At 40.0% G+C, this 17,153-nt stretch overlaps 1 protein-coding gene across 1 annotated transcript in view; it reads right to left on the bottom strand.

Annotated features, from left to right (window-relative positions):
* LOC122549894 (ATP-binding cassette sub-family A member 13-like) overlaps positions 1-17,153 on the bottom strand; it is a 278,487-nt gene that overhangs the window by 26,447 nt on the left and 234,887 nt on the right. The window contains exons 48-52 of the mRNA XM_043690092.1: positions 16,454-16,508; positions 10,801-10,978; positions 9,064-9,179; positions 3,522-3,678; positions 1,977-2,230 (exon numbers count right to left, since the gene is read on the bottom strand). Of these exons, the coding sequence (XP_043546027.1) occupies positions 1,977-2,230; positions 3,522-3,678; positions 9,064-9,179; positions 10,801-10,978; positions 16,454-16,508 (760 nt within the window). The remainder of the gene's footprint in view (positions 1-1,976; positions 2,231-3,521; positions 3,679-9,063; positions 9,180-10,800; positions 10,979-16,453; positions 16,509-17,153) is intronic.

The following is a 17,153-nucleotide window of genomic DNA, read 5'->3' as shown; positions in this document are numbered from 1 at the left end:
ACAGCAGTTAGAGGTAATAAGGAATTTACAGGAGCTAGGGGGTGTGATGGACGACAGTTATAGGAAGGGAGGAAAAAACCACAGATATAGTTGGGTGGATGGGTTAACTCTACAAAAGGTTGGAGAGGGAGGCAGATAGTGCAGGAGTCTCCTGTGGCTATCCCATCTCAAACAAATATGCTGTTTTGGAAAATGTAAGGGGTGATTGATTCTCAGGGGAATGAAGCATGATCAGCTAGGTTTCTGATATCAAGACAGGCTCTAATGCAATGAGGAGCACGTCAGGTTCCAAGCAATCGATAGGGGACCCTCTACTCAGAGGCATAGACAGATGTTTCTGCAGCCAGCAACAAGACATCAGAATGGTGTATTGCCTCCCTGGTGCCAGAGTCAAGGATATCTTGGAGATGGTGCAGAATGCTCACAAAGGGGAGAGGGACCAACAGGAGGTTGTTGTACACATTGGTACCAATGACATAGGAAGGGAAAAGGATGAAATTCTGAAGGTAGAATAGAGAAAGTTATGCCGGAATTTAAAAAGGCGGTCCTTGAGGATAGTAATATCTGGATTACTCCCGGTGCTATGAGCTAGTGAGGGTAGGAATAGGAGGATAGAGCAGATGAATGTGTGGCTGAGGAGCTGGTGCAGCAGAGAAGGGTTCACATTTTTGGATCATTGGAATCTCTTCTGGGGTACAAGTGACCTGCACGAGAAGGATGAATTGCATCTTAATTGGAAAGGGGTAAATATACTGGCAGGGAGATTTTCTAGAGCTGCTCAGGAGGATTTAAACTAGTAAGGTGGGGGGGGTGGGACCCAGGGGAATAGTGAGAGAAGAGGTCAATCTAAGACTGGTACAGCTTAGAAAAGGAGCAATTCAAACAGTCAGGGCAGGCAGTCAGACAAGGTATGACTGATCACTTAAACTGCATTTATTTCAATGCAAGAGGCCTAACAGGGAAGGCAGATGAACTCAGGGCATAGGTAGGAACATGGGACTGGGATACCATACCAATCACAGAGATGTGGCTTAGAGATAGACAGGACTGGCAGCTTAATATTCCAGGAGGAAAATGCTTTCGCAAGGACAGAAAAGGTGCGCAAGAGAAGAGGGAGTGGTGTTTTTGAGAAGGGATAGCATTATGGCTATACTTAGGGGCAATATTGCCACAATAGATAATTGTGAGATGCTGCATTTTGGAAAGGCAAATCAGAGCAGGAATTATACATTTAATGGTGAGGTCCTGGGGACTGTTGCTGAACAAATAGACCTTGGAGTGCAGATACATTGTTCCTGGAAAATTGAGTTGCAGGTACACAGGGTAGTGAAGAAGGCATTTGGTATACTTTCCTTTATTGGTCAGAGTATTGAGTTAAGGAGTTGGAGGTCATGTTGCGGCTGTACAGAATATTGGTTAGGTCACCTTTGGAATATTGTGTACAATTTTGATCTCCCTTCTATTGGAAAGATGTTGTGAAACTTGAAAGGGTTCAGAAAAGACTTACAAGGATGGTGCCAGGGTTGGAGAATTTGAGCTATAGGGAGAATAGGCAGTGGCTGTTTTCCCTGGAGTGTTGGAGTCTGAGGGGTGACGTTATAGAGGTTTATAAAATCATTAGGGGTATGGGATAGGGTAAATAGATAAGGTCTTTTCTCTGGGTTGGGGGAGTCCAGAATTAGAGGGCATAGGTTAGAGTGAGAAGGAAAAAAATTAGAAAACACTTAAGAGGCAACGTTTTCATTGAGAGAGTGGTACGTATATGAAATGAGTTGCCAGAGGAAGTGGTGGAGGTTGGTACAATTACAACATTTAAAAGGCATCTGGATGGGCATATGAATAGGAAGGATTAGAGGATATGGGCCTAGTGCTGGCAAATAAGACGAGATTAGGTTAGGATAACTGGTCGGCATGGATGGGTTGGATCAAAGGGTCTGATTCTGTGCAGCGCATCTCTCTGCCTCTAAATAACTTACCAGAGTTTATACAGCAAATTTCCTTGGAATAGGAGACGAAGGAACAAAAATAAACATCCCTCCAGGGTAATTGCTACAAAGACCCAGCCCAGGAAGTCCATCTCAAACGGACTCACGTACGAGTCAACTCCAAAATCCTTGGTGAGATCAAACTTCAACTGATTGTAGGATAGTTCTATCAGCCCAAAGGCCAGGCAAAATTGTGGAAAAATGATGAAGACCCAGCGAAGTACACTGTAAACTCTCAATAGTTGCTGAAGGAAGATGAAATAAACATTAACATTTTAATTTTAGAACTGATGTCTATATTGACAGTACATTTATTAGTTATCTCAGTCCCAAATTTACTAGAATTACAGTTACCTTCTCCATTTCAACACATTTTATATGAAATGCTTATTTTCATGAAAGGTTTATGCCTTTGGAATTTAAATTCCTCTTGATACTATTTCTTTTTAAGTTACATTCTGCTCTATGTTGACTGATTTAACAAATATAAAGTTAACAATAAGAAACTGTAACAGGAAAACTCTGGTTGTTATTCCAGAAGAGTTGCATGTTACGTTAATTAGATTTAAAATACTCATAGTGCAAAATTTCTCTGCTTATTAATAATCAGATTAATGGAAGACATTTCATTGTTTTATTAGATTGATGACTCTTTATACTCAATTTTAGTTACATTAGTGTGGTTCCACGTTTGTCCCATTTTATTTGTTGATTGTGTCTATGGTGATTATATAAACAAGCCCACATGTATATTTCCAGTCCAATTGGCACTATACTGGTATTGCTGGGTACAAATTTTTTTTTTGTCTGAAGAACAAAAGCAAGCAGTAGAAGGTTAAAATAGATTATGTTTGCAGTAATGACTAGATTAGATTAGATTCCCTACAGTGTGGAAACAGGCCCTTCGGCCTAACCAGTCCACACTGACCTTCCGAAGAGTAACCCACCCAGACCCATTTCTATCTGATTAATGCACCTAGCACAATGGGCAATTTAGCATGGCCAATTCACCTGACCTGCACATCGTTGGACTGTGGGAGGAAACCAGGGCACCCGGAGGAAACCCACGCAGATACGGGGAGAATGTGAAAACTCCACACAGTCGCCTGAGGCTACTATTGAACCTGGGACCCTGGTGCTGTGAGGCAGCAGTGCTCACCACTGAGCCACCGTACCGCCCCCTTAATTTAGACTAATTTGTTGTAAAGATTAAGTGCATAAGAGAAATTTCACAATAGAATAAGGTCAGGATGTGGAAGAAGCATGCCTAAAGAACAAAGGTCATATTTAATTCTATGCCTTTTTGTCTCTAAGGTGTCTGACTTCAGTTTTTTTTTAAGTTTAAGCACCTTATAAAACATTTAAGACAGTCTGAGTTCAAAAGGAATACTTCCCACAATCCTAGAATTTTCTTTCAAATTGAGATTCAAATAATTCCTTACTTTGGTTCTTCATAAGAAATTTCAGAAATCGATTGAATCAAACACAAGTTTTCCAAACATTCATTTTGTGATTATTTCAGGGTTGCTTTCTTACCCCTTGGCTGGATAATAGAGCCAGAAAACGAGGAAGATAGGCTGCAAGGATAGTGCAGAGACCCAGCACTAAGTTAATCGCCACATATGTGATAAAAGCTACATCTGAGCTGGAGAAAAGCCTTGACAGAAGATACATCCAGGGCATTGTGGCAAATCTGAAAAAAAGAAAAACACAGGTGAACAAGCAGAGAAAATAATATAAATACATTTTCTTGTGATTATCGATCAATGACAATTACTGTTTATGATTGCTTATGTTATAGCTTTATTTGAAACCGTGTTAGTTCTTAACTCTTTCTGTCCAAATTACTGAAAGGCATGACCGCCCCGACTGTAAAATCCTAAGATCAATAAACATAGTTTTGAATTGTAAAGCATGAATTACCAAACCTCAACACAACGTGACTAACAGACAAGTATGAAGGTGTTCATTGCAACTCGAGCAGAAGCATGAACCAGCTGAACCCTGGCTTAATAAAAAACACTGGGAGCAACATTATGACAAACAATGGTGGAAGGCAAATGGCATTGACAAATTCAAATCAAAGCCGTCAAGAGACATTGTCATAAACAATGGTTTCAACAGAAGCAGCATTCACACATCCATCAATCTACAGCCTGATATCCCTCACTATCAGGTTGCGATTGTAACATTCCCTGCTATTGAAATAACATGTCCACCCAATCCTCTCAAGGCCAGGTGTAGGCTGCTCGAGAGGTATGTAATTACATCTCTGAATAGGTTGATTAGAAAATATCCAAAGCAAAGTAAAGAGGGCTTTATATACTGGACAATTCAGCAGGATAATAACAGGAGATGTATATGATCTTCATGAAAGGAGAACAACACCAGGGTGTGGTTCCTGCAGTCAGGAGAAGGTGGATGGAGACTGATCATTTCTAGATCCAAGCCAAAAATCAACATTAGTGGCCAACTGTGTGTGTAAAATTACAAGTTTTATTCAAACTATAGAGCAGTTTGCACTGGAAGAATTTCAAATCGCAATCAAATCATAAATGATTTGAACTGTGGTTAGTCATGCAAGTTTTAGTCAACTTTGTATCAGCATTTTGCATCTGGAAAGTTTTTCACAAATCATAGGAGAAATCCTGTGAGATCAATAAACAAATTAATCTGAGGTTGGGCCAAATTCTGTGTTGTGTGCATTTGTTCCTGTGATTAACCCTCACATTATCCCTGAGGTTCACAACCAAAATCCTCATAGTCCTTTAAATCCATGGAGCAGAACATTCTGTGTAAACACATCTCTACCATTGATCCCACTGGAAAGTCTGGCTGAAGAGGTGTTGACCTGGGATGGGTTTGATGAATGGGACGATGAGGTATTGAAGAAATTTACAAGGGGAAGCAGTTGAAGAGTTAGAAAAGAGAAACTGTCAAAACGTTTGGGGTTCACATTGGCGCCAATTCTATCCTGTGGTTGGCCAGTGTGTGACCTTTCCCTATTGCTTCCTTTCTGTTAAAAAGGAAAAGCAGAAGAAAACCTTCAATGTGACTGGCTATTGTAATAATACAACACTTTCCAAGTCACAAAGTAAGGCAGAAACGCAAGGTTCAGTCCCTGTTGCAATGTCTGTCCAGATGGGAACCCAGCTTACAGAATGAATCCTGTTCTACTAAACATCATTTTCAATCTGTCCTGGTGCTTATCAAGGCTCCAATCCTGAAGCAGAGTTTAATAAAGTCCTTTTATTCATTTTTCCTAATCTGATCAGAGGTATTTACAGTCAGGGCCACAGTCTATAGGCGTTCATAGAATTGCAGGATAACAATAAGGTATTGCAAGAATACACAGATCAATTCGCAAAAGTGATGTTATTCATCACATAGAACTTTTTTATATCGCAAAAACTATTGGACAGTCAATTGATCAATTCTTTTGTGATATTATGTCCACTAGTCAAAAACCCAAAATACTGTAAAAATTTTTAATTTGCAATTCCACAATGTAGTTTTTTAAAAAGAGGATTGATGCAGACAAAGATAGCTGCAGATGTAAATTAAGTGGCTGTCTGGAAAGATAGACCCACAGAATGTCATACCTACAGATATGAAGGGAACTTCAAACAACAGCCCTTGAAAGAGGGGAAGAGCTGAGACAAAATAGTCTCAACTGTGATTTCTTAGGAGTACAAAGATAATGAGAGACTGATGACCTCCTGCTCAACAGATAGCTACCCCCTGGATATTGTGCCCCAAATTGCTGACAGATTTTGTGCTTTTTGATTTAAAGAATACACATGGCTAGGCGTTAAAAAGCCAGTTTCAACTCTACTGGAGTGTGTGCATGTGGGACTGAACATTCGCAAATGTAACAGTTGGGTTCGAGCATCAGAATGCTGCTAATGTCACAGTCAAAGAACTAACCACTAGCCACCTCTGTGTTGCAGGTAAAATGATCTTCACTCACTCCAAGTGCTGGAAACTAGACAGAAGGAAATAGGACAACAAAAAGACTCTCTCATCCTGAATACAGAATTAAATTGTAATGGAAAAGTATCAGAACTACAAAATTTCAACCAACCTACAAAACTAAGGATTGTAAAACTAATTGTTCAATTCCCAATATCAAAGCCAGCAATAACACTGCAATAGCTGCACTGCAATAGCCACTTGTTTCTAATTTATATGCATGTGTGTTGGGTTAATATGTCCTCTCGGATGTGGAAATTAATAAACTCACAGTTTTTATTAATTCAAGGAAATCTGGTTAAATTGGTTCCTTTTAAAAACATTAATTCATTTATGTTCTGGGAGAAAAGTGACCAAAAAATGAAGGGTTTCCTAAATTAATCTTGCTGCAACCAACTAAAGGAGCTGGTAAGTAAAGAAAGGGATCCAGTTCATCCTCTGACCTGGGGAATTAACAGTTTTGAATATCATGTCTGGAACTGTATTGGATTGGAGAACCTTAAGTTCATAAGACATAGGAGCAGAAATTAGGGTCATTCAGCTCATCGAGTCTACTCTGCCATTCAATCATGGCTGATAAGTTTCTTGACCCCATTCTCCTGCTTACTCCTCATAACACTTGATCCCCTTAATTCTCAAGAACCTATCTGTCTCAATCTTAAACATACTCAATGACCTGGCCTCCACAGCCTTCTGCAGCAATGAATTCCATAGATTCACCACTCTCTGACTGAAGAAGTTTCTCCTTTTTTCCATTCTAAAAGGTCTTCCCTTTACTCCAAGGATGTGCCCTCGGGTACTAATCTCTCTGACCAATGGAAACATCTTTCCAACATCTACTCTGTCTCGGCTGTTCAGTATGCTGAATGTTTCAATTAGATCTCCCCTCATCTTTCTAAACTCCATCGAGTATAGACCCAGAGTCCTCGAACATTCCTCCTATGTTAAGCTTTCATTCCTGGGACCATTCTCATGAACCTCCTCTGAACACGCTCCAAGGCCATTACCTCCTTCCTGAGATATGGAGCCCAAAACAGTGCACAATACTCCAAATGTGGCCTGACCAGAGCCTAACAGACCCTCACACATATATTTCTGTCTTTATATTCATGTCCTATCAAAATAGATGCCATCATTGCATTTACCTTCCTAACTTGTAAGTTTACCTTGAGAGAATCCTGGACTAGAACTCTTTGCACTTCAATTTTCTCCCCATTTTGAAAACATTCCATGCCTCTATATTTCCTACCAAAGTGCATGACCTCACACTTTTCCACATTGTACTCCATCTGCCACTTCTTTGCTCGCACTCCTAACCTGTCCAAATCCTTCTGCAGCCTTCCTGCCTCCTCAATACTACCTGTCCCTCTTCCTCTCTTTGTATCATCTGCAAACTGAGCCAGAATGCCCTCAGTTCCTTCATCTAGATCGTTAATTTATAAAGTGAAAAGTAGTGGTCCTAACACTGAGCCTGGCAGAACACCATTTGTCACCAGCTGCCATCCTGAGAAAGACCCTTTTATCCCCACTGTCTGCTTTCTGCCAGATAGCCAAACATCTATCCATCTTGCCTCTGATACCGTGGACCCTTATCTTACTCAGTAGCCTCCTGTGCAGCACCTTGTCAAGGCTTTCTTCAAGTCCAGGTAGCTAACATCCATTGGCTCTCCTTAGTCTAACCTGCTTGCTACTTCCTCAAAGAATTCTAGCAGAGTTATCAGGCATGACCTACCCTTGATGAAACCGTGCTGACTTTGCCCTGATTTACAATATACTTCCAGCAGCCCAATGTTCCCTTTTGTCTCTATTTTGCCTTTTATATATCTAAAGAAGGTCTTACAGTCTTCCTTTATATTATTTAGCTTACCCTCATATTTAATCTTCTCCCTCCTTATTTCTTTATTTGTTGCCCTCTGTTGGTCTTTGTAAGCTTCCCAATTCTCTAGTTTCCCACTGCCCTTCGCTGCATTATATGTTTTCTCTTTCTGGAGTCTAGTCATAACATTGATAATTTATTTTCAAGTATTATTTAACTGACCATAACATGGGCTGATGTCTAGGCTGACATTTCCACTCAAACAGCAGTTCTGTAAAAGGCAAATGTATTGTGCAATCTCTGAAAATTTACCAAAGAAAGAGATTCTATTGTGTTTCCATGACCCTTCCATTGCAAAACCTCTTATAGCCAATTCAATACAGTACACATACAGATTCCAAACAGTAATATACTAAATAATTAGGTAAACGAGTTTTTGAATTTGTTTGCAGGTTTAATATTGATCAGGATGCCAATAGGACTCCTCAGCTCTCTTCAAAGAGTGCTATAGGAACCTCAATGTCCTGAGGGGATAGAAAGTTTAACATCTTATTCAAAGAAACACACCAGCAATAGTGAAGCACACCTTCCATTTTGTACTGAAATTTATCAGTCAACACTATCAATAATACCACTCTCCCTGTGTCTGCGTGGGTTTCCTCCGGGTGCTCCGGTTTCCTCCCACAGTCCAAAGATGTGCAGATCAGGTGAATTATCCGTGCTAAATTGCCCCTAGTGTTAGGTGCATTAGTCAGAGGGAAATGGGACTGGGTGGGTTACTCTTCAGAGGGTTGGTGTGGATTTGTTGGGCCGAATGGCCTGTTTCCGCACTGTAGGGAATCTAATCTAATAATTTTGACTATAATGGCTACAAATTCAACTATCTGCTCTTCATGAACAATTCCATATATCTGTTTCTTTGTAAACTTTTATTTAGATTATATGCTTAGATTTTCAGAATGAGACTTGAAACTACAATTATTTTGGAGTCTCATCAGTGCCTCTAAACCATGGCCAATTCATATTTTTGATTGAATGGCAAAAAGTGCAGTCTATAAATCACTTCAGGCAATGTGTCGCAATCAAACAGGCTATCTGGTTTCGTTTCCCCTTCCAGCCTATAACACTGAAGCTGTTATGTTCTCACCACAATCATGTATAAGGGCAGATCACTCAGCAAAGGGGGTCAAATCTGACATCTTGTTGGTGTATACAGTTCAAAGCCACGCTATGAAGTTCATGTTTAGTTTTTTACAATTTTCAACTTCAGTTTGATCTCTCAGTTCTTACCCAAATAAAATCAGCAGCAGGGCTGTAGCTCCTAGGTTATCTTTGTAAGTGAATGCTGAAAACTGAAAAGCTGCAAACACGCAAATGCACAAAACTACTGGGACCATATAATGGAGCTAGATAAGGAGAAAAAAGCACAAAGATTAGTTAACAATGAAAAAAAAGTCTAACATTTTCATACGTCTGGGATATAGTTCTATTTTTGGTTCTACTTATTATTCTACTGGTGGTTCCATTATTACATCCCACTCTTTTAAGCTGAATCAAATCACTTATAATCTTGCTGTCTGGTTGAAATATGAACTACACTGTAACACCTCACTGGTGTAGCAAGTTGTAAATCAAAGCCCCAGTATTGCTAGAGTTATCACAAAAGTTAAATATTTGCTAAAAGCTCACAAAATTCTCCAATTTGCCTGTATTTTAGACACAGTTTGACAGAAAGCATAGACCGAGTTATTGTATTTAACAAGAAGACTATTATTACAAATAAATTCTCACTATAGATAAACAATTATGAACAGTGGGCATTTATATCTACTAGTTAAAATCTCTAATACCCTGATAAACTCCCTCCCTACACACTGATACAGACAGATACACAAAAGTGGATGCTATGGGCAGGGGGAAAGACTGGAAGGCAACTGCAATTATTCATATATCCTGGCTTCACTGACCTACTCCCAATTTCCCAGCACTTATTTTTGTGCTGCTCATTCTTCTTTAGAAAATCCTCTATGGGCTAGCTCAACTCTTCTGTTTAATACTCCCTTCTATTTCTCAGAATTCAAATTTTCTGAATATATTTCCCTTTCCTTTGCGCCAATATTCACTACCTGAATCCTAGTCCCTTGCAAAGTGTAGCCATGTATCTCTCCAAATTAAACATTGTTTTAAGATCCTTATTTTGCACATGCTTTCAACTACCCTTTTAATCACTCTTTTCCGAAGTGGTCAATTGGTCAAGTCCCTCAGGTTGCTTATTGCATTAAATACAACATATAAATGTAAGTTATTATCGTGAAAAAAATGTTCACCAAACCTTAGCTATTGCTCTATTTGGTACCTTTACCTGCATTCCATACCCACCCTGGCCTACTGATTTGTTTGGTCCACTTATGGCTCCTTGTCTATCTCTACTCATAAATCTCTCCCCCTCTCTGTGTTCATCACCATCACCACTTGCACCCTCACCTCAACCCTAGCTCTCTCACAACTTTGGGAAAATTCATGGCACACAACAGTCATCCACTAGCTCTCCATTGGTTACTTGCACTTGACACACAATCATGATATTTCCAGTGTTTGGCAAGAACAGATCCTAAGTGATGGAAAGTTAAGCAAATTAGTTGAGTTTGTTTTATCCCGGCAGGCTGTCCAATTGTATGGGGTGAATGACCATCTAAGTGTGCAAGATTTATGATCAGCTCCATTGTATTGTTGATTTTTATTACCAGCCAGCATCTACCATAGACAGCCATTCTCATGCAATTCATTATCAGGGACCTGCCAATCAGATGCTCACACCCAGTGAACATAACATTCATCTCTGGACACTGTTTAGTTCATCTTACAATGGGTGCATTTCTTGATAATTAAGCACAAAGCATTACTGCTGAGAGTTGCAAAGGAGTCTAAGAGGCGCTCTTTCAGATTTCTGAGTAAAGGATAAATTAAAACTGCAAACAAAATGAATGACCTTTAGTATAGTTCGAGGAAGGAATCATATTTCCATACCATGTCATACAGGAAGTTTGTAATCCAATATACTCTGTAGCCCAGACCAGAGATGTGTTGTAATCTTTTCTGCCCAGTAACTCTATCTTGTACAACGTATCCACCAATACTTGCTGTTAGAACAGAAAACCCCAGCAGAATACAGAATGCCACTCCACACTGTCGAAGATTCTCCATACTTGAGGGAAAAATGTATGAAAACAAATCACATATTAAACTTGCTTTATCAATGTCAATTTATTTAACATGGATAAATTATCAATAAATAAAACCAAATTTCTGCCGGTGAATCAAGTAGACACTTTCTAAACTACCTGTTCAGCCAGCTTTGGAGCAGATGGGACTTTAAACCAGGCCTTTTGGCTCAGAGGTAAGGACACTACCAGTGTGCCAGAATAGCTCTCAGGTGGTCCTCAGTTCTAAGTTGCTGATAGATATTGTGAACCAGTAAAGTCCAAGGTAAGGCCCAAAATTGACCCTTATGATACCATACTACTGTAAACCCAAAAATGAACTGTTTATTTCTTGTCTCTCCTACCCCATTAACGAATCTCCAATTTATGGTCATATACTTTCTGCCATGTGTCCTAAAATTTGTGTAATTTTAAGCAATAGCCTCTTGTATGGAACTGTATCAAATGTTTGTTTGAAATCCAAATACTCTAATTCCACTGCTGCCCCTCATCCAGTCTCTTAGACATAATCTCAAAACTCCATCTGTTATGATTTCCCTTCCAGAAATCCATGCCGATCCTGCCTAATTGTCTCTTGATTTCTAACTGCCCCATCTATGTCTAAAAGTAGAATCTGGTAACATCACACTATTGATGCCAGACCAGCTGGCACACACTTCCCCATTTTTCTCTCTTGAATAGCAAAGATAGGTTTATAAAATCCACATCATTAGGTCTGTTCTCGAATCTAAAGAACTTCAAGTGGTCAAAACCAATGAATTCTTTATCTTTGTAATTCTTTTAAAACCTGAAAATGCAGACCATCACATTCAGGGGATTGACCAATCTGGACCCATTGATATTTCCACTACTGATTTTTTATGAAAATTAATTTTTGGCACCACAGTTGGCTCTGCTGCACAATAGGAGAGAAAAAAGACTGCGGAAGCCTTAGTGACCTTGGAGTTCAGGTTCACAGTTCTCTGAAAGTGGAGTCGCTGGTCGACAGAGCAGTGAAAGCGGCTTTTGGCACACTGACCTTCATCAATCAGGGCATTGAGTACAGAAGTTGGAAAGTTATGTTGCAGTTGTACAGGACATTGGTGAGGCCGCACTTGGAGTATTGTGTTCAGTTTTGGTCACTTTGCTATAGGAAGGATGCTATTAAACTGGAAAGAGTGCAGAAGAAATTTACAAGGATGTAGCCAGGACTCAAGGGTCTGAATTATAAGGAGGGGTTGGACAAACTAAGACTTTTTTCTTTAGAGCATAAGAGACTGAGGGGGGATCTTATAGAAGTGTATAAGATTATGAGAGGCATGGAGAGGGTGAATGCACTCAATCTTTTTCCCAGGGTTGGGGAATCAAGGACGAGAGGGCATCAGTTTAAGGTGATGGGGGAAAGAATAAAAGGGAACCTGAGGAGCAACTTATTTACACAGAGGGTAGTACACATGTGGAATGAGCTGCGAGCAGAAGTGGTTGAGGTGGGTACATTAACAATATTTAAAAGGCATTTGGACAAATTAATGGATAGGAAAGGTTAGGAAGGATATGGGCCAAGTGCAGGGAGATGGGATTAGCATTGGTGGACATTTTGGTCGGCATGGACCAATTTGAGCCAAAGGGCCTCTCTCTGTGTTATAGGACAATGATGGGGATTTGATCATAGGGGAATCAAAAGGCAGTTCTGTGGCAACAAACAAGACTCTTGAATGGTATATAGCCTCCCTGATGCTAGGGTCAGAGATGTTCTCAGAATACTGCAGGGCATTCTGAAGGGGGAGGGTGACTAGCCAGCAATTGTGGTACATGTTAGTACCAACAACATGGGTTTAAAAAAAAAGAGGTCTTGCAGCAGGAATTTATGGAGTTAGGTAGTAGATTACAGCAGAAGACTACTAAGATTAGAATCTCCAATTACTTCACATCCCACACACTACTGAGTAACGGGAACAGATAAATAGATCAGATGAACACAGGGCTAAAGGGATAGTGTAGGGGGAAAGTTTTAGTTTTTTGTATCATTGGGACAGCTTTTGGGTCGGTGGGACCTGTACAAGCTAATCAGGTTGAGCCTGACCTGGAATGCATCCAATATCCTTGCTGAAAGATTTGTTTGTGCTGCAGGGGACGTTTTAAATTGATTTGGCAGGTGATGGAGCACAGAGCAGATATACAGTCAGGAGCAAGGTGCAGTCAGATATGGAAGGGAGGCTGCGGCAGTCCAGTAAGTGGTGAGGACATGGGCAGGGTAAGGCACATAAGCAGTCTAGAAAGCTAAATTGTGTCTATGTTAATGTAAGGAGCTTGACTGGTAAAGCTGATGAACTTAGAGCATTGATCAGTACATGTGAATATGATGTTGTTACAATCACTGAGACATGGTGGAAAGAAGGATAGGACTGATAGCTCAACATTCTAGGCTATAGAAATTTCAGGTGGGGATGATAAGAGAGGTGGGGCATTGCATTATTGATAAGGGAAACCATTACTGCTGTCCTAGAAGGGTCTTTAAATGAGGCCATCTGGGTAGAACTTAGAAATAAAAAGGGGTGATTACGTTCCTGGGATTATATTATAGATGTCTCAACTGTTAGGGGGAGATAGAGGAGCTGATATGTAGGCAAAACACAGAAAGATGTGAGAGAAACAGAGTTACAGTTGTAGGAGAACTTCAGCTGTCCTAACATTAACTGGGATAGTTTTAGCCTGAAAGGATTAGACAGGGTGGAATTTTTATAGTGCATCCAGCAGAGTTGTTGTACCAGTACATAAATAGTCCTACTAGAGATGGGGCAGTGTTAGACCTAATCCTAGGCAATGAAACTGGTCAAATGGTTGAAGTTTCAGTAAGCAAGCATTTTGGGCATAGTGACCATAATTCTAAGTATCAAAGTCATTATGGAAAGGGATAAGAATATTGCAGAAGTTAACATCTAAATTAGGGGAAGGCCAATTTCAAAATCATTAAATTGCATGTGACAATCACAGACTCGAGGCAGTTACTTGCAGGTAAATCTATATTTGGAAAGTGGGAATCTTTTAAAAGTAGTTCAATGAGAATTCAGGGCCAGCACGTTCCTCTAAGGGTGAAGGGCAAGTCCAGCAAACCCTGGATGTTAAGAGCTTGATAAAGAAAAAGAAGGAAGCATATGTCAGGTACAGCACATTAAAAACAGGGGAGCCCTTTCAAAAGTATAGAGAGTGTAGGAGATTGCTCAAAAAATAAATTAGGACGGCAAAGGTGGGGGGGGTGCACAAAATTCTCTTGGAATCAATGAAAACCAAAAGCTGCTTATAAGCAGAAGAAGAATAAGTGAATTACCAGGGAAAGAATGGGACCCGTTCAAAACCAAGGGGGTAATCTTTGCATGGAGCCAGTGGACATGGATGAAATTAATTAATACATATCATCTGTATTCACTTTGGAAAAAAACATCATAGCCAGGGATTTCAGTTGGGATACATTAGTAGAATAGGGAGGAAGTATTAGATATCTTAGCTGGCATAAAGGTGCATAAATCCCCCAGGGCCTGATGAGATATATTCCAGGCTGCTATGGGAGGCACAGGAGGAGATTGCTGGGGCCCATGTGGATATATTTAATACGTTACTGGCCACAGATGATGGGCTGGATGACTAGAGGATAGGTAAAATAGTTCCTTGGTCCAGAAAGGGCAGCAGGATAGGCCAGGTAATTATAGAACCAACCATGAAGGACAGAACTAATTAATACTTGGGAAAGCAGGGATTGATCAGGGATAGTCAGCACAGATTTGTTAGAAGGAGATCCTGGCTGGCTAATTTAATTGAGTTTTTTGAAAAGGTGACTGAATATATTGATGAGTAGTGCAGTTGATATGGTTTACATGGACTTCAGTAAGACCTTTGACAAGATCCCACATGGAAGACAAGTTCAAAAGGTAAGACCCCTTGGGATCCAAGTCAAGTTGGCAAACTGGATCCAAAATTGGCTTCCAAATTAGAGGGAAAGATTGACAGTGGAGAACTTTGAAATTGGAAGCTGTGATCAGATATGTACCACAGGAATCAGTGCTGGGATCCTTACTGTTTGGGATGTAGACTAATGACTTCATTATAAATGTAGAAGACGTAATCAGTAATTTTGTAGATGACATGACAATTGGTGGTGTTGTTGAGAGTGAGGAACATGAAGTCAGGCTACAGAATGACATTGATCAGCTGGTAAATTGGGCAGAGCAATGGCAGTTAGAATTTAATCCTGATAAGTGAGAAGTGATGCATTTTGGGAGATCTAATAAGGGAAGCAGATACACCATGGATGGTAGGTCCCTAGGGATACTGAATAATGATGGGATCTTGGTGTACAAGTCTATAATCCCTAAAGGTATCAGCACAGTGTAGACAGTAAAGAAGGTATATGGGATGCTTGCTTTCATTAGCTGGGGCTAGAATATAGGAGCAAGAAAGTCTTGTCACAACCATAAAACATTGGTTAGGCTACAGGTAGAATACTGTGTCAGTTCTGGTCGCCACACTTTAAGAATGATGAGATTGAACTGGAGGAAGGTGCAGAGAAGATTCACTGGCACATTGCCTGGAATGAAAAGTCTCAGAAATTGACAAAGACTGGATAGGCTGAGTTTATTTTCCCTGAAGAAGAGGTGCTGAGCAAGGATCTGATTGAGGTATACAGAATTCTCAGAGGCATAAACAGAGTAGATCGCGAGAATCTCTTCCCCGTGGCTGCGTGTCTAAGATCAGAGGGCATATGTTTAAGGTGAGAAGCAAGTGGTTTAGAGGAGCTCTGAGGAAAAACAATTTCATCCAGCAGATGACAGACACATAGAACATGCTGCTGAGAGGGTGGTAAAGCTAAGTACTCTTGCAACATTTAAGAAGCATCTGAATGAGTACTTCAAATGCTGGGGGAGAGTAAACAGGTAAATGAGATTAGTATAGTTCGGTGTTTGTTGGTCAGTATAGACATGATGGGCTGAAGGGCCTGTTTCTCAGCTGTATGACTCTAATTTTTTTAAGTTTATTGCTTTTGCTAAAGCCTTTGTTTTCCATTTTCTTCTGAATCTACTCTGTGCCTTCTGAAGTTATTCAAGCCATAAGGCTTCAGGGATCTTTGCCAGCCCAAATGGCACCCAACTTTGCAACAAAACCTAACGTCCCTGAAGAGAGTCAATGCCCAAAGTTTCTAACTATTTATTTCAATCTCAAAGCAAAGACAAATGTGATCTATAAATATGGGGAGTTTGAACATAATGAAAGAGATAGCTTTGAAATGACTTAACGTGACACTACGAGCATTAGTAAAAATCCCATTTGCAGGTTTCACACAGGTTTTGTGCTACACACTAAAAATGTCAGCAATTCATAAATATAAATATTCCATGACTAGTGAATTACTTAAATATACTGACCAAAATTTCATTTTGTAAATATTAACCTACAGATTGCATTGTAAGGTATATAAAACAACTTACATTTTGTCATCATCTGGAAGGGCTCCTCGATAAGGATGACTGTACAGTGTAATTCCTAATAACAAAGAGTATTTGTATACAGAAATTAAATGCATGAATAAGACAGACATGAAAGATTAAGACATTCTGATTTAAAATTGAATTAATTGAAATAACAGGGTCTTAAACACAGCTAGTACTAAAGTGATCAGTTAAAGTTTTGATCCCAGTCAAGCATTTCATTGAGTAAGATTTTTTTAGAGTGCTCAGAAATGCTTCTAAATATGTTTCAAAGCAGAAATATTGGAGAAGTGAATTAGATCAATCTTTAGCTCTTAATCAATTAGTGCAGTAAAGCAAGAAAAGAAATGAAATAGACATGAGATGTCTTGAAACGCATAAAGGTGAATAAATCCCCAGGAACTGATCAGGTGTACCCTAGACCTCTGTGGGAAGCTAGAGATGTGATTGGGGGGCCTCCTGCTGAGATATTTGTATCATCGATAGTCACAGGTGAGGTACCGGAAGACTGGAGGTTGGCTAACGTGGTGCCACTGTTTAAGAAGGGTGGTAAGGACAAGCCAGGAAACTATAGACCGGTGAGCCTGACCTCGGTGGTGGGCAAGTTGTTGGAGGGAATCCTGAGGGACAGGATGTACATGTATTTGGAAAGGCAAGGACTGATTAGGGATAGTCAACATGGCTTTGTGCATGGGAAATC

The sequence above is a fragment of the Chiloscyllium plagiosum genome, chromosome 5 (genome assembly GCF_004010195.1).
Source record: "Chiloscyllium plagiosum isolate BGI_BamShark_2017 chromosome 5, ASM401019v2, whole genome shotgun sequence".
NCBI lineage: Eukaryota > Metazoa > Chordata > Chondrichthyes > Orectolobiformes > Hemiscylliidae > Chiloscyllium > Chiloscyllium plagiosum.
The sequence above is the reverse complement of the archived record's forward strand: the minus strand, read 5'-3'. Positions and strand labels throughout refer to the sequence as shown.